Genomic DNA, 18,223 nt, shown 5'->3' with positions numbered 1-18,223 from the left:
ATACTACCTGCCATTTAGTTGTTTTAATAATCTTTGTTTCTCTGGTCCATGAAAAGATGAGAGTGCATTTCGCTGGACTTTTTGCAGGTGCTTCTCCTGAAGCTAAGACTCATTTTAGGATGTTCAGGAGATAGAGGTCTACACCTGAGCTCTCTCCAGGAGGGGTCTAGCGGTGGAAAAGGGGGTGCTCCCCAGAGAAGTTTAGGGCCGCCTGCACAAAAGGTGACACAAGGGGAAAGAGGGCCCCCTCTTTGAGTCACCCTGCATGAGACACACTCCCAGGAGCACAAACTGCGTAGAGTACGTGAGCAGCCTATATGAAGCTGACTTTGAAACACTTTCTGTAAAGCACTGTACTTCATGAGCTTGATTTCCCTGTTGTTTTCTACAGGGAAACCTCAAGTGCTCGCCGAGGCATCGGCAAGTCAGGCTTCTTGCTCCTCTGACGGGTACCCGTTACCGTCTTGGACCTGGAAGAAGTGTTCAGACAAGTCTCCCAAGTAATGAAGACACTGGCCCCTCTTGTGTTAGAAGAACATAAAACTCTCTCTGACATGTTGACCGTTTCTCATGAATTCAGTTTAAGAAGAAACGATGAAGCATTTAAAATGCTTACCTTCTGAGTCGACCATAATTCTAAACGGTCATAGATTGTTTCTGATAACCTTTAATAGATGTGTCTCTTGTAGACCCCACTAGAGAAACCCTCACTTCCAATCCGACGATAGCCCCGCCCGTCCAAATTCTCTGTCTGCTGTTTCTTTTCAGCTGCACAGAAGAGATCACAGAAGGAATTTGGAATAAAAAGGCCAACAGAAAAGTATTTGGACAGTGGATATCGAGCAGCACCCTGAACATGAGCGAGGCCGTCAAAGGGTTCCTGGTGAAGTGCTGTGCATACAATTCCCTCGGCACCTCTTGTGAAACAATCCTTCTAAACTCACCAGGTAGACAGCAGTTGCTATTGTAACACACCACCTTCAGGAATTCCCTACTAGAAGTTAGTCCCTGTCGTTCGCTTTTATTTGGGGAGTTTTACAAGAGTGTGTAGGTTCAGTGTGTGAGACGAGAAGGCTTTTTGAGTCAGGCAAGAATCCCCACTGAACACACATGTTTTGTAGTTCAAGGGCAGAGTGACTTCTACTGACATTATTGGGACTCATGAATTCAAGTGATGTGGGTAGAACCATAAGCTCCCAGTATAATGGACATCTACCAAGAAATCCAGCTCTAGGGAAACAGATTTAGTAATTTGGAGTCTCTACCACTTTCCATTTTGGTTAATCTCCTTATCTGCCTTTAGCTTGCCATTTTATCATTTTTGGTTTGATATTTAGATCCCTCCTAAATTAAGCAATTCTGAAACCTGACCACCTACACTAATGGTTCAAAATCACCAGCATCCCCAAACTAACTTCCCCACATTCGTATGACAGCTTCATAGCGGGAACACAAATTTCTTTTTTTTTTTTAATTGAAGTATAGTTGATTTACAATGTTGTGTTAGTTTCTGATGTACAGCAAAGTGATGCAGTTTTATATAAATATATATATATATTCTTTTTCAGATTCTTTTCCATTATAGTTTATTACAAAATATTGAATATAGTTCCCTGTGCTATACAGTAGGACTGTGTCATTTATCTAGTTTATATATAGTAGACGAACATCTTTTTTTATCTGACTTTCACATCCTGTGGGTTTAAATAGATGTAATTCTTAAAACCCCTAGTAAATGATTTTTTAAATTGGGTTCAGAATCATTTAAAATTTTCTGGGAAGGAATCATTCTTTATATGAACATGGCCTGATTTTCTGTGGGGATAGCGTATTAGTAGAGGGCTTGTAGGTTCCTCAGACAGGATGTGAGACACTGTAACGAGCTTTCTGCTACAGTATCCACCAGGAATTCTCATCCACTGCTCCTTGATGCTCTTCCCTTGCAGGCCCCTTCCCTTTCATCCAGGACAACATCTCATTCTATGCAACAATTGGCCTCTGTCTTCCCTTTATTGCCGTTTTAACCATGCTAATTTGTCACAAGTACAAAAAGGTAAAAGCAAAGGTAAAACGTCATCATTGTGTCCCATTTCTGAAGAACTCTCTATGGCTAATCGACTCATTATTTCATCTCTGAAGCAATTTCGGTACGAAAGCCAGCTACAGATGGTGCAGGTGACCGGCTCTCTGGATAATGAGTACTTCTACATTGATTTCAGAGAATACGAATATGATCTCAAATGGGAGTTTCCAAGAGAAAATTTAGAATTTGGTAAGAATCAGATGTTCCAAATGTTTCTGTCGAGCTTCCTTCTTGTTGGAAAATCTTCAACATGCACTCACTCACCATGTGTCTTGCAGGGAAGGTCCTGGGATCGGGTGCTTTTGGGAAAGTGATGAATGCAACCGCCTATGGAATCAGTAAGACAGGGGTCTCAATCCAGGTCGCAGTCAAAATGCTGAAAGGTACTGGTTACATCGATCAATAGCCACAGAGAAGCACAAAGAGGGGAGGTGCCGCCTCCCACCTCCTCTTTTCCATCATTGCTATGGTTACTGCTTGCCATCCTTCAAAGCTAAAAAGGGAGTGAGTTGGGGTGGGTGTCAACCAAGTCGTGAATATAAAATACAAGTCGTGAACACAAAACTCCACCTCTTCTTCCTCTTCTCTCTTTGTTTATGTTTTTTCAGCCTCAATATTTGGGGATACCATTGCTACAGGCAGCTGTGTGTCTTACATTTCGACACAGACTCTGGGTAGAAGAGGGAATTGGCGCCTTCTGTATCACTTGCCACTCATTTCTCATCTGCTGCCGCCTGGCTCTCCCTAACCTCCTCCCCTTAGTATCACTCACTTAGCAAGAGCGCCCCCAGCTGGCTTTGGCTAAGCGATTAGTGACGACCACCTCCACCATCACCATGAACCAAGTCTGTCTAATGGGCATTACTTGAATTTTTAGCATAAATTGGCACGATTGACTGTTCCCTCCATCTTTATTGTGCTTTCTTCCTTTGGTTTCCATGTCACCATATTCTTCTGGTTTCCTCCTACCCCTCTGACTGCTTCACAGTCCTTTGCTGGCCTCTCATCTTCTCACCCAGCTTCTCACCCAGCGGAGTTCCTGAAGGCTTGCTCCAGGGCCCCCTTCCCTTTTCACTCCGCATGCTCATGGGCTGTCTCAGCTTACCCGTGACCTCATCCCATGTACCAATTGTTCTCACCATTGCACCTCCCTTCTGAGCTTCAGGTTATGTCCAAGTGCTTGGACGTCTCCAGAGTCCCTTGAATTCAGCTTATTCAAATTGGTCTCCTCCAGCCCTGGCTTTCTGTCAGCCCTCCCTCTCTCACTGATTGGTTGCGAGTACCACTGACTGGCCATGTGCCACCCAGGCTGGCCAAGCAGAAACCTAGGACTGACTCATCCTTGAAACCATTCTCATTCTAATTCCCTGTAGGCTGTTCCTGTCAGGCTTCCTGCCTGGTGCCTCTTGAGTTCATCCTCTTTTCTCTTAACCTCTGTTACTACCACCCAGCCCAAGTCTACCCCTTCCGAATGGATGCACTAGCCTTCCAAGCAACTACCCTATATGCGCTCTTACCTCCTTTTGGATTCTGAAGCCCAGGTGATGGTTATGAAATGCAAAGCAGAGCATATAATTTTCCTACTTAACCTTTCCAGTTGCTTTTAATTTCTCTTGAACAGTCCACACAGCCCAGCACGACATGGCTGCAGCTCGCCTCTCCCCTCTCACCCCAGCGCTGCAGCACAGCCGGCTCTCAGTTCCTCTGCAGCACAGGGCTCCCTCCCACCTCAGGGCCTTTGCACAGGTCGTCCTTCTGCTTCTGCTTCCTCTTTCACGTCTTTATCGCCTGCTCCTCCTGTAGATCTCAGCTCAAATACCACTTGCTCAGGGAAGCCTTCTCTCACGCCACAGATGAGCTCAAGTTCCTTGCTAGATCCTATATCCCAGCTCTCTGTGGGTTTTTTCCCCCATAAAGTTGATCACAACTATAATTACATATTTGTTTAATTATTTAACTAATGTCTTAGCTGCCTCAGTAGTCTGTAAGCCTCATGAGGGTGGGTCTGTATGTTTTGCTATGCTGTCCTCTTTCTTGATCTTGGCCCATCCTGTTTTCAGGATGGCGTGTTCTTCCTCACCCTTCCCACTGTGAATTCACCTGGTTAACTCCTAGTTTCCCTCAGGTCTCAGCATAGACATTTGGTGTCCCCTTCCCCACCCTCCCTAAGGCTGGGTTAGGTGTCCCTCTTCTGTGGGAAAACACCCCTACTTTCATTTGCCATGTGGCATTTATTTTTTATTTGTATTTATTTTTTATTGAAGTATAGTTGATTTACAATGTTGTATTAGTTTCTGCTGTACTGCAAAGTGATTCAATTATACATATGTATACATTCTTTTTTATATTCTTTTCCATTATGGTTTATCACAGGATATTGATTATAGTTCCCCGTGCTATATAGTAGGACCTTGTTGTGTTTCCATTCTATATATAATAGTTTGCATCTGCTAATCCCAAACTCCCAATCCATCCTTCCCCCACCCCCCTCCCTCCTGGCAACTATAAGTCTGTTCTTTATGTCTGTGAGTCTGTTTCTGTTTCATAGATAGGTTTATTTGTGCCATGTGGCACTTATGACACTATATTGTAATTGTTCATTTACCTGTCTCCCCTTTCAAGGAGGCTCTAAGCTCCAGGAAGACAGGGGCTGTGTCTTTCTATCATTTATTCCCCCAAGGCCTGGCACATTGCCTCATACACAGTAGGCATTCAATAAATACTTGTTGAATGAATGAATGAATGAAAAGCCAGGTAGTGGTATATGAAAGTGCTTTGAAAGAGTTAAGCACACTGTAAAAATATATTCTTTTGGTCATGAGGAACAAGACATGGACAACTGAAAGCCACGAATCCCTATAAAACATGAGGCAGTGGAAAACCTGAGGTACAGTGGGTCCCAGTGCACACAGTGAAGGATGTCACTCCCAGGCCAAGAAGCTGGAAATCAGGATGCCCCTGAGAGCTCACACAAGTTAAAACAGATGACATCAAAGCTCTGGGAAAGCCACATAAAGGCTACATGTCTTCCAGGACAAAATAATGACACCTGGAAATAGCTAATCAAATCTGCATTGAATGTAAAGAAAAGTTACTCTATCTGTAAGAAAGAATATGTTAACAGAGGTGGGGTGCCTGGAGAGGGAGGCCCAGAGACACTGCCCTTGCCTCTAGGGCTCCAGCACCCTCCCGGGCAGGGGTGTCCTGACCACCTGGGCACATTGGCCTCAATGACAGGAGACCTTTGAGTTCACCAATAAGTACCTCCATGCTATACTTCTAAGCGAGATGTTGAATACAATTTGCCAAGCTCTCTAGACTTACTCCAGGGAGAGTAAGTGGATACATTCTAGCCTACCCAGCAGTTCTGTTCCTCATGATCAATTAGGGAGTCTCTTGAGAACTTGGTCAGTGGGAATTGGTCTTCTTTGACCTTCTCACCATTGGATCCACTGACAAATTTAAGATTCTAGACCTGAGGGTCACAGGCTGGAACCAACCACCCTCGCTGATATTCCCATCTTGTCACTCTATGACTTCAACAAATAAAAGTGTCAAAAAAAAAAAAAAGAAAAGTATGTTTCTCCCTTCAGCATATTTATTAACTTCAACTGTGGAGGAAAATCATGTATTATTATTATTTTGTTTTATTTTATTTTTTAAGGGTCAATTATAAAGATTTTTATTTTGTAGGTAGAGGAAAGTCCAGTAGAAAGGCACATTATTTGGTTCAACTTTCATGCTACAATCTTTGAAATTCCGCCTTAAAACATAGGGTATTATTATTCAGAATGTACGTATTATTGTATGTATTTTTAAATTTTATGCAAATCTACTCTGAACTGAGGAAAATTTTAATTTATTGAATAACCTAAAATACCTAATTTACTTCCGTTTTACATTTGTAATGCCCTGCCATTGACAGAAAAAGCAGACAGCTCGGAAAGAGAGGCGCTCATGTCTGAACTCAAAATGATGACCCACCTAGGCAGCCACGAGAATATTGTGAATCTGCTGGGGGCGTGCACCCTGTCAGGTAACCAGTTCCCACTAAGAACACCTAATCGAAAACGTTTTAGCCTGAAGACAAAAAGGGCGTTTGTTCTCGTGTTTCTCTCCTTCTCTCAGTCACAGGGTGGGCCCCCAAACCCAAGTGGGATTGGACACACCTCACCCGAGAGTCAGATGGGTCAGTGTAGACCACGCCTGTCTTCATCGGGATGAGCCACATATTCTAACCTACTTAAAGGGACTTCCCTGGTGGTTCAGCGGTTAGGATTCTGGGCTTTCACTGCCTTGGCCCAGGTTCAATCCCTGGTCGGGGAACTAAGATCCTGCAAGTTGCATGGCACAGCCAAAAAAAAAAAAAAAAAAAAAAACCCACAATAATAATAACGCTGCAACTACATTTTGTGGTCTCTCTCTACCTGCTCAGAGGGTGCTTCTCCCTGGCTGTGGAGCTGGCCCAGATGCAGTGCTGAGCTGCACAGCTTGGCCATGGCCCTAACTGAGCTGCTTCAAGTAAGGCGTAGCCAACGAGGGGTTTCAAACTCTATTCTCCCAGAATCCAACGGAGCATGTGCTCTGATTCTCTCGCTTCTGCCTAGAAGTACCCGAACCCTGTGCCCAAGGGTCATTCCTTCTGGGACAGCCAGCCGGGCACTGGGACAGAGAAATAAAGAGAAAATGGATGTAAGAGGTGCCTAGGGATGTATTTCTCCCTCCTCGGGTAAACTGCAAATCAGCTTATATTTACCAAGTGCTCACAACGCAGTCAACATTTTATTCCCAGTTGCAAACTGGAGAATTGAGGTGGCCAGTGGTTCTTGGTGAGGCCACATGGGCCAAAGTGGAAGGCAACAAGAGACAGCTTTCCAAGGAGTTTGAGCAAAAAACTGAAATTGAATTTAAAGTCCAAGAAGAGATAGGTTCAGAGAGAGTTGTACTCTCCCCAAGTCAGGGGAGAAGGGAGTTCTCATAGAGTATGGTTTCTGCTGCACAGATGTCTGAAAAAAATTATTTGGTGTCTGTATACCTAAGATTAAAACTGTCACTATTTCAGGACCAATTTACTTGATTTTTGAATATTGTTGCTATGGCGACCTTCTCAACTATCTAAGAAGTAAAAGAGAAAAATTTCATAGGACGTGGACGGAGATTTTCAAGGAACATAATTTCAGTTTTTATCCCACTTTCCAATCACCCCCTAATTCCAGGTAAGAGACTGGGTCACAGTTTCATAATAATACATTACAGAACAGACAAAGTATGATGGTTAAACACACCCCACTGGCCAGTTTCTAAAGGCCGTCATCCAGCATTTTGTGTGGTCTGTGGGTTCTAAGACCTAGAAAGGTCTCTTATCTTTGTTATAGTTTCTCGGTTGATTTGAACAATGAGGCTTTCCCTTTCCTACAGTACAGGTACTGTAACTGAACCAATTCTGTCCACCGGTGCCTAATCACATCCTAGACATATATTCAGTTTTAGGAAAGGTGCATTATTCAATATGTCAGGCCTCCTGGCTGACACATGGGTATTGGTAGAAAGAATGAACCCCTTTCCCAAAGCCCTTGATATATTCATAGAAAGTAGTGCAGGTCCTGGGAGTATTGCCCAAAAGAGCTCTAAACTCATAAATCGGATTTTTAAAAATTAGGATGGATTGATTGACATAATGATGGGGACAAAATAAAGTAGTGATAACATTTGTCTCTATGCTCTGCCTTGTATATTCTGCCATCTGTGGGATCCTGAGCGATTCTCAGTCCCAAGAGGGCTGTAGGTTTGGCGGGACGCTCGTCCTCATCCTTAGAAATTTCCTGCTAATTACCTGAACGTCATAGCTCGATAACACCCTTCTCTGAATGAATTCACAGGCACGCTGATAGAATGATTCTTCAATCCACGTGCATCCCTAGTTCCCTCCTACATGAAAGCTCTCCCTTTTTCTAAATGCGGATTTGTCAGAGACTGTTAGCTTTACTGGGGGACTTTTGGAGGATCCGTTTGAGATTCCTTGTTTTCTTAGCATGTAAGTTTCAGCTCACACCTCTGGCCTTCTAATGCTGAGACAGAGACCAGCATCTTAACACCAGGGACCCCATGGAAACCCCATGCATGTCTTCGTGCAGCTGCCCTTAATCATTTCACACCAAACTTCCCTTTTACACTCGTTTCTCAGTTCATATTCCCAAACTGAGAGGATTCCGTAATGTCATCCGAATTCTAGAACAGAGAATCCGTGTGTGACCGGGACTCCATGGTGAGTGACAACAATGATGGTCACTCAGTGCCTTTGATTCATTCCAGTCACTGGGTAGTAAACACACTGAAGCAATTACTTTTGGAATATTTGTGGTCTGAAAGCATTAAGCTATTTTCTAAAGATGTGGACATTGTAATTGGGGTAAACTATTATGCTGGAATAAACTGAATCATTGTCTGTATATAACGTATACAAAATTCCTCAGTGAAAAGTTCTACATTATACACAGTAAAAGAGATTTTCCTTATTACTGTTTATTAATTTCACAGGAAAAGGGAATGAGCTTTACAAAGGCCAACTTGGAAAAAAAAAAAAAGGATGATGAAACACTAAAAGGTCTCTATAGAAGATCTATATTACATGGACCTTTCTAGGGAAAGTCACACCCTTTATTAGCTTCGTGATTTCAGCAAATCATATTTATCTCACCCAGCCTAGTTTTTCTTTTATAAAATGTGACTTTGACACGCAGCTTGTAGGGTTGTGGGAAGGATTGAGTGAGGTCCTCTTTGAACCGTAAGATTCCATACAGATAACAGGGATCACTCTTATCCTTGTTCGACAGACAGGCTCAATTACACAGATGTGTTTAAGGTCCACACACACAAAAAGGACAAGTTGATGCCATGCTTTTAATTTAAAAGCCCATTTATAATTGGAATTCATTTATTTGATGAATTGTATTTTTTCTAATAAAATGTCTACTCAGAAGAAGAACATAAACAATGAAATAACTTTTCTTTAATAGTATGCCTGGTTCAAGAGAAGTCCAAATACACCCGGACTCAGATCCTGTCTCAGGGTTCAATGGGAATTCATTTCAATCAGAAGGTAATATTTTATTCTAAATAGTACCACTTCCAAATAGAAATGGATACAAGAGTTCTGTGTTAGCTATTTTTAAAAAGTGTGTAAATGCAAAAGCATGTTTATCTTTGCTAATGTCATCTATAGGCTTTATTAATGCATATTTGCTTTATAGCATTTTAAAAAAATAAATTTATTTATGGCTGCATTGGGTCTTCGTTGCTGCACGCGGGCTTTCTCTAGTTGTGGAGAGCGGGGGCTACTCTTCGTTGCAGTGCGCGGGCTTCTCACTGTGGTGGCTTCTCGTTGTGGAGCACGGGCTCTAGGCACGTGGGCTTCAGTAGTTGTGGCTCGCGGGCTCAGTAGTTGTGGCTCGCGGGCTCTAGAGTGCAGGCTCAGTAGTTGTGGCGCACGGGCTTAGTTGCTCCGTGGCATGTGGGATCTTCCCAGACCAGGGATTGAACGGTGTCCCCTGCGTTGGCAGGCGGATTCTTAACCACTGCACCACCAGGGAAGTCCCAATGCATACTTACTTTAGAGGTAGTGAAAAGCCACCAGTTTAGTAGTGTGAATTTTATGTCAATGTTTCTACTAACAAACACTGAGAGCTATTTTATTTGATCACGTTATTCTTTTTAAAAGTTGTAAATTGGGACTTTCCTGGCAGGTCAGTGGTTAAGAGTCTGCGCTTCCACTGCAGGGGGCATGGGTTCGATTCCTGGTTGGGGAACTAAGATCCCACAAGCCACACAGTGCGGCAAAAAAAAAAAAGGATTAATTAGAAGAACATTAAGGACTACCCTGGTGGCGCAGGGTTAAGAATCCGCCTACCAATGCAGGGGACACCGGTTCGATCCCTGGTCCGGGAAGATCCCACATGCCGCGGAGCAACTAAACCCGTGCGCCACAACTACTGAGCCTCCGCTCTAGAGCCCGTGCTCTGCAACAAGAGAAGCCACGATAGTGAGAGGCCCGCGCACCGCAACGAAGAGTAGCCCCCGCTCGCCGCAACTAGAGAAAGCCCGCGCGCAGCAACAGACCCAACGCAGCCAAAAATAAATAAATTTATTATTAAAAAAAAAAAACTTTAGTGGTGTCACACACACAATGAGAAGTTTCATTCCCCTTTAAAAAAAAAAAAAAGGACATTAAGTGCACAAACAGTTCATAAAATGTAGTAGATAATTGGTAATTCTTTTTCCAGTGTGACAAAACTACCTAGTGCAAAAGAAACCCCTGACTCATCCCCAGAGAGCTGGAGAATTCACTCCTCTAACCAAAGAGAATCTTTAGGTGACCCTTCCTGGGCTGCACAGTTCTCTGCATAAATAGGTTAGACCTGGTGCCACCAGGAAGATGATGTAATCGCTCCATTGGTACATGAGGTGCTCACAGAGATTTATAAGACAACTTCTTTTCTTTTTTTTAATTGAAGTGTAGCCGACGTACAATATTATATGTTACAGGTGTACTATATGGTGATTCACAATTTTAAAGGTTCTACTCCATTTATAGTCATTATAGAATATCAGCTATATTCCCTGTGTTGTGCAATATATCCTTGTAGCTTATTTTATACATAATAGTTTGTACCTCTAAATCCCCTCCCCCTATCTTGCCCCTCCCCCTGCCATAAGGCAACTTCTTTGCATTTTGGCAAAAATGAGGACCAGTTGTATTTTACAGATGAAATTGAATATGAAAACCAAAAAAGGCTGGAGGAAGAAGAGGACTTGAATGTACTTACCTTTGAAGATCTTCTTTGCTTTGCATATCAAGTGGCCAAAGGAATGGAATTTCTGGAATTTAAGTCGGTAAGCTCCTTTTAAAAATGAAACTCACAATACCAACAACAAAAAGATAATTTTGAAGAAGAGATGTGGGGTTTTCTTTTTTTCTTGTTTATTTTAACTTGCAGCTCTTAAAGTCTGTCTTTCCCTCCCGTTCACAGTTGGAGTCACCTAAGATGTTACATGGGCTCTTGGCTAATTATAGTATAAAGGTCAGGGATCCCTTATTAAATGATGGTTATCACAGCCCTCCCAGACGGTCCAAAGTCCCTGAAGCTTCCAGATAGGAAGTCCTCAGGAATCCCTCCTCAAAACCAGGTGTAGCCCTGTCGGACAGTCACTTCAGATCGTTTAGACTGTGTCCTACATTTGACCCAGGGGCTGAGCAGAGGCTCAGATCCCCGGTGGTCTTCAGGCCAAGCCAGCCGCCCAAGGCACCGGTATCTCTTTCGAGAGTTTGCTGTGGGCTGGCAGCAGCCTTGGGGGTCTGCTAATCCCAGATCCACTGGGGCTGTGATGTGAAGACCTCAGAGCCCCCTCACACCGTGGACTCTACCCCAGTTTCGCATTCTTTCTAGAATATTCTTTCAGTCTTGCTTTTCTCTGACATTTCAGACGTCTGCTGCCTGTGAACCGATTTCAGCCATTCGTCTGGCTACTTTCTGTCCTCGTTTTCTTCCCTTCCACTACTTCTCTTTGTTTCCCCAACTTTTTCCTCTCCTCTTCCCTTTGGTCTCCTGGTCTCTTCCTCCCTCTCCTCCACTGCCCTCTCTTGGCCTCCTCTCTCCTCTTTCTCCCTGAATTTGGAAAGAATAATTTCAGCTGTATTTTTTTTTTCTTTAAAAATGTACAGTCTCCAATATAATGTATTACATCAGTTATATCCCAGTTTTAAGAAAAAGATTAATGTGAAATAAATCAATAGCTTTGAAGAACAGGAAAAAAATTCCATTCAGGAGAGCAACCAAACTATGAAACAGGTTAAGATAAACAAGAAACACGTAAGATATGTTTCTTTCATGAAGAAACCTGTGAAACTTGATTAAAGGGCAAAAAGGAAGACCTGAATAAATGAGTTCTGTTTTGTTCATATGGGAGAGATTCACCGTTTAAAAGAAAAGTCAGTTCTCTCCAGATTAATCTGTATATTTCTCACAACCCCAATTAGAATCCCAAGGTTTTTTTTTACTCACGGATATTGAAAGTACATGTTGCTGTCTTTTCTTTTTTCTCTCTCCCTTTCTTCCTTCCTTCCTTCCTCCCTCCCTCCCTTCTTTCTTCCTTTCTTTCTCTCTCTTTTCTTTCTTTCTTCCTTTCTTTTCTTTCTCTCTTTCTTTCTCTCTCTCTCCCTCCCTCCCCCTTCCTCCCTCCCTCATCCTTCCTTCCTTCCTTCCTTCCTTCCTTCCTTCCCTCCCTCCCTCCCTCCCTCCCTTCGTTCCTTCCTTTTTACTGACAGGTCCTGCCTCAGGTTTACTTGTACCAATAGCACAGGAGGACACCAGCCCCGTGCAGACAGCAGCCCAGGGCTCACACCAGTCCTTCTGTTTCCACATTGGCAGATAAAGGCCTCTACTCTGGAGCCTTTATGGGGGCCTAGGTATCTTTGGGAGCCGGAGCCGGAGCCGGAGCTGGACCCGCAGCTGCAGCTGCAGCCTTGGCCTTGGTTTGAGCCTTGGCCTGGGACTTTGGCCGGCAGAACCTGAGACCCTTGGTGATGTGGGAACATTTCTTGAGCTTGGGGTGGGCAATATAGGCAAGCTGACTGAGCTTGTGGCTGCTCCCTTTGGGACCTTGGGTTTGGCCTCCTTGGGCTTTACGAGAGCCTTGACAGCTTCAGCAGTGCACTCGTGGCCCTGGCGTTGTTGGCCTGCATCTTCTTCAGGCCCTTCTTGTTGTGCTTCTTGGCAAAGCGCATGTTCCTCGGGAACTCAGGGTCCACCCCCTTAAGAGATAGTTGTGATCGGGGTTTCTTGATGCCATTTCTGTGCCATTTTGGGGAGTGGCTGTGCATGCTGTGGTCCTTGGACTTGGCCACGTCTGCACCGGGGCCCACAGATCCCGAAGCACCTGGGACCGAAGAGAAAGAGCTGACGTCTTTACTTTTCTTTTCCACAGTTGGGCGTCCTCGTCCTTGCTCAACAGTGAAAAGAATCACTGTCTCAGAATCCTTCCCCACCCCAGTCCCCGGGCCCTTTCCTCTCCTCGCGTTCCCTGCCGGCTGTTGGAGTATGTCTCCTCTCTCACCTCTGCGTCTACAGTGCACTGTCACCAGGTTCTTCACTGATGTTGAAGGCATCTGCCTAGACCGTCCAGCCCTGTTGCTGCCTGTTGTTAAGTAAATTCTCAAACTACTCACGATTGGAGGTCAAGGGGCACTGCCTTTTCTCCCCCTGGCCTTGTGATAAGAATGTTTTGAAGTATACCTGGTTTCTTGGAACTCTCTCCCGTTTTCCCTTTAGGCCGTCCCCCGTTCTCTAATTGCGTTAAGCGGGGGCTATTCTTCACTGCGGTGCGCAGGCTTCTCATTGCGGTGGCTTCTCATCGTGGAGCACGGGCTCTAGGCGCGCGGGCTTCAGTAGTTGTGGCCCACAGGCTCAGTAGTTGTGGCTCGCAGGCTCTAGAGTGCAGGCTCAGTAGTTGTGGCGCACGGGCTTAGTTGCTCCGCGGCATGTGGGATCTTCCCGGACCCGTGTCCCCTGCATTGGCAGGCGGATTCTTAACCACTGCGCCACCAGGGAAGTCCCTGTTCCTTTTAAAATCTTCCTCCGTGGAGTTAATTTTCTTGCCAAACCACTCGAGTTAAAGTCACGTCACCTCTCAATTCAGGAAGTGTTTCTAATTCCACTTTAGTCAACCTTCCCAAACTTCTAGTATTTTCCCTTTTTTAAAAAAAATTATTTATTTATTTTTGGCTGTGTTGGGTCTTCATTTCTGTGTGAGGGCTTTCTCTAGTTGCGGCAAGCGGGGGCACTCTTCATCGCGGTGCGCGGGCCTCTCACTGTCGCGGCCTCTCTTGTTGCCGAGCACAGGCTCCAGACGCGCAGGCTCAGTAATTGTGGCTCACGGGCCCAGTTGTTCCGTGGCACGTGGGATCTTCCCAGACCAGGGCTCGAACCCGTGTCCCCTGCATTGGCAGGCAGATTCTCAACCACTACACCACCAGGGAAGCCCCTTTTTTTTTTTTATATTATGCCATTTTATTGCCAAAGGTATTTTCCCATCAGAAAAGACATTGTCTCCACCCCCCAGAGAAGAGTGCTCTGAAAACCCCTTTAGAGGCCCTGCTGCTGTGTCTCTTATTTATAGCAAGATATGCACCTTGCTAGGGTTGACCTGCTTTCTCAGAACCCGGCCCCTTTGGCCACTGGGAATGTTCCCTAAGCAGCACCAACGGCTGAAGAATTGTTCACGCACTTAGTTACACATCGTGATGATTGCTCAGGGCCCAGTAAAGATAAGACACCTGGAGGAACTACAGTTCCGTCATCTGTAACTCCTACTGAACTTGAAACGAGAAGAAAGATTGTACTCTGTGATAATATACATCATGGTAAATAACACTCCCAGTTTGTTCCTTCTAGTGTGTTCACAGAGACCTGGCAGCCAGGAATGTCCTTGTGACCCACGGGAAAATGGTGAAGATCGGTGATTTTGGACTGGCTCGGGACATTACGAGTGATTCCAACTACGTGATCAGAGGCAATGTGAGGCTGCTGCTTCTCATGTAGTTTTATCCTGTTATTTTGTGTTTTTGTCATCACTAATCTAAACATCTGCACTCACTGTAGTGCATTTGTGATTTACGTTAACCTCAGAAAACTTCCTCCCAGCAGTTTGCTTTCTTATGCTTCCAAGGTTTTTCTGCAGCTTCACGGAAATATTCCACCTGTAATAAAAGTTGAGCAAAATAGCATCACACCTATCAATTAGGGGCCTTTGAGTGCAATCCACACTTTTTAAAAAAATCTCATTACTTAAAACTTATTTCAGTTCCTTAAGCTATAAAGTGACTATTGAGTTATGCTTTCAATTATGGGAATAGGTAATCGTTACAAGACAGCATTCTAAAAATACAACATGTAAATTAAATATTAAATATACATTTTAAAAAGGCACAGTATTTAAGTCAAATGTGAGTTAATGAATATTTGCCATCCTCTTACTGTTACACAGGGAGACCTAAAACATCACTGAATCTACTTGTTAAAAAAACCTAAGGATACACGTGTCACTTATAAGAGAACTACTAAAAATACGAGATGATAAAATTGTGTATAGTTGAAAGAGTATGGTTTTTAAGAATTACAATGCCTGGATTTAAGCCCCTGTTCTTCTTTTTGGCTGTTCATTTTTGTGATTTCTCTCTGCTTTATTGCCCCTACTTGTGAAGTAATAATAATAACAAATGCTGGTATTGTGCTTACCATGTGCTAAGCGCTATTCTAAGTGCTTTACGTGTATTGACTCATTTGGTCCTCAAAGTACCCGTTTGTGGTTGAGGAAACTGAGGCACAGAAAAGTCACTTGCTCATGATTACACAGCACATGGGTTAGAACATGAATGGTGTGAGCCCCACGTCTGTGCACGAGCATGATGATACAGTGTTTCCCATGAGGAGTATTCACTTACCTCATAGCGTTTATGGGAATAAACCAACCAAACTCCGTTGTCCAGTACATGTTGCAAATCACATTAAACTGTGCTCCCACTAGAATCAAACACACAGCTGATTTTGGATCTACGCTTCCCTCATTGTAGCTGCAGTCTTAAATAGGATGAACTAATGGCTATGAAGTTTCTACCCTACTAGCTGGTGGTTTCTTAAGCAGGAAAGGGAATTCCATTTGGAACCACAATTAATCCCTTTAATTAATCAAATTAACCAGACTAGCCTGCTTGATTCTCCCAGCTCATCCTTTTGAATAGGATTTAAAACAGGGTATCTTTCTTGAGCTTTGATTTTACTTGGCAGATGAAATGCGCACCGTTAAGGGCTCTCAATCCCTGAAAAAGAAAATACTACAAAATGCTCAGCCCCAGGAACCTCTCCGTCCCTGTGTCTTGATTCTAACCTGAGGCTGTACTAATTCAAAACTCCCCTTTCATGCTGAGAATTACTAAAGCCACAGAAACCCGCCTGCTGTCATTTCTGGAAGCGATGACGTATGCTCCCCCCATCACATTCTCGTGGATGGCATTTCCACTAAAATTCTTCCAAGAAATGCCTTAACGAAATACTCCACTTACCTCTGGGGAAGTGCCAGGCTGCTTAGCAGGAAGCGAGTGTCTACTGTGAAACTTACCAACGCCAAGTGCAAGCTTGAGTTTTAAAGAAATAAAGTTTGTTTGTTTAAGGCTACTATGTTACAATATTAATTTGAAAGTGAAAAAAAGGCCACTTGAGGAATATGATTTTCTCAAGGAAGCATTAAGTGTGGCCTTGGGGAGAGAATAAAAGTGATCACCTAGCTAACGAGAAAAGAAGGAATGCTTGTACGTGGAAAATCCACCATTGATCTCTGCTTGGATTTTACACAGGCCCGTCTGCCTGTGAAGTGGATGGCTCCTGAAAGCTTGTTTGAGGGGATCTACACAATTAAGAGCGATGTCTGGTCATACGGAATATTACTCTGGGAAATATTCTCGCTTGGTAAGACTTGCAGTTCCCTGAGCCCTGGGCTTCTGCATTCTGCCCCCTCTGCACTCCTCCCCCACTCCTAAGTCAAAGGGTGGAAGAAATGCCATGACCCAGAGCCTGCCTAGTCTTACTTCTGTTGCAGCCTGAGCCCCTTTATTTTTACGTGCTGGTGTCCGTTGGTCTGTCCTGCCTGACAGAACGTGGCTTCTCCTGCCCAGCACCACACAGAGCTGGCCCAGGGAGCCACAGTCCATCGTGTTTGCCAGTTGAGTGAATAATAAACACCTGAAGGGTGAGTGGCTGGTTATATGCCCTCTTGTTTCTCGCAGGTGTCAATCCTTACCCCGGGATTCCAGCTGATGCTAAATTCTACAAACTCATCCAGAGTGGATTTAAAATGGATCAGCCGTTTTACGCCACGGAAGAAATGTAAGTTTAAGTCAGACCGTAAAGTGGCTGAAATCGGAAATTTACAGCCTGTCTAGTTCCAAACCCGTGAAAAAAAAAAAAGTAAAACTCTTTAGTATGAAGTTCCCATGATTCCTCTTAAGAAGAGGAAAGAAAAGCAAAGAAAGGAAAAGGAAAGGAAAGAAAACTCTTCCTTTTGGTTTCAGGGATTTCTGAACATAACTGAACGTTTTCTGGGTTTCAGTTCCTTTACTTGAGGGACCCTTCTCCTGAATTCTGGTCCACACCGTATTTGTCAAAATGTATCATCTAATTTGTCCTTTCTCATATGAGTTCAAAATCTAGGCTAGTACTTGCCTCTGGACAAACATGCCATAAACAAGTATCTCCACAGCAGTAAATGGTGCTTCGTTAAGTGGAAAGTGACCCATTTTGCTTCATTCAGATTTCCTATCTTGCTCCTTCTTCTGTTGTCTTTACAGATACTTTATAATGCAATCCTGCTGGGCTTTTGACTCAAGGAAACGGCCATCCTTTCCTAACCTGACTTCATTTTTAGGATGTCAGCTGGCAGATGCGGAAGAAGCGGTAGGTGGCAGCACAGCATCTTATAAAGTATCGTTAGGAAGGAAAGAACTCTGTAACTCAGAACACTCATTGCTGATTTCCTAAGTGCCAAAGGTACCAAGTTGCCTTCCTCATCACAACTGGTCTAGGTTGCTCTTTATAAGTTGTATGGGGTCAAACTCATAATCCTAAACTCAAAGCAAAGGGCCACCCATCCTTCATCAATATAATTAGATTAAGAAAAGCATTCAGAAAAGTAAAGCTGCTCTTGTCCTGAAAAAAAAAAAAAAAAGAGTTGTATGGGGTTAGATACACTTACGGATAAGTGTTTTTAGGGGGAAAGAAAAAAAGAAAAACTTTTCCTGAAGATTTTAGCCAATTGATTAAGAAATTAAATGCTTTTAAGTGACCAGTGCAGAGGACCAAACAAATAAATAAAACGTAATCCCTGACCTCCAGAAGCCACTGACTTTACCTAATTCAGCATGAAGGTTTTGTGTGGAATAATCATACAACTCAATCATGTAATAGAGTGGAAAGAGCATTGACCTGGAGTCCTGAGAGCTTAATACCAGCACTGGGCCTTAGTTTTCTTACCTGTAAAATGGGTTGCTAAGCCAGATGAGCTTTGAGCTTTGGGAACTGGGAATTACTTTGCTGA

At 43.7% G+C, this 18,223-nt stretch overlaps 1 protein-coding gene across 2 annotated transcripts in view; it reads left to right on the top strand.

Annotated features, from left to right (window-relative positions):
• FLT3 (fms related receptor tyrosine kinase 3) overlaps nt 1–18,223 on the top strand; it is a 76,246-nt gene that overhangs the window by 52,559 nt on the left and 5,464 nt on the right. For both annotated transcript variants that reach the window (XM_036831661.1, XM_036831660.1), the window contains 13 exons: nt 392–500; nt 769–947; nt 1,947–2,053; nt 2,140–2,272; nt 2,362–2,466; nt 6,009–6,119; nt 7,146–7,299; nt 9,100–9,182; nt 10,845–10,972; nt 14,530–14,652; nt 16,488–16,599; nt 16,917–17,016; nt 17,478–17,583. In XM_036831661.1, the coding sequence (XP_036687556.1) occupies nt 392–500; nt 769–947; nt 1,947–2,053; nt 2,140–2,272; nt 2,362–2,466; nt 6,009–6,119; nt 7,146–7,299; nt 9,100–9,182; nt 10,845–10,972; nt 14,530–14,652; nt 16,488–16,599; nt 16,917–17,016; nt 17,478–17,583 (1,550 nt within the window). The remainder of the gene's footprint in view (nt 1–391; nt 501–768; nt 948–1,946; nt 2,054–2,139; nt 2,273–2,361; nt 2,467–6,008; nt 6,120–7,145; nt 7,300–9,099; nt 9,183–10,844; nt 10,973–14,529; nt 14,653–16,487; nt 16,600–16,916; nt 17,017–17,477; nt 17,584–18,223) is intronic.

The sequence above is a fragment of the Balaenoptera musculus genome, chromosome 18 (genome assembly GCF_009873245.2).
Source record: "Balaenoptera musculus isolate JJ_BM4_2016_0621 chromosome 18, mBalMus1.pri.v3, whole genome shotgun sequence".
Taxonomy (NCBI): domain Eukaryota; kingdom Metazoa; phylum Chordata; class Mammalia; order Artiodactyla; family Balaenopteridae; genus Balaenoptera; species Balaenoptera musculus.
Note: the sequence above shows the minus strand (reverse complement) of the source record. Positions and strands in the feature narration are given on the sequence as shown.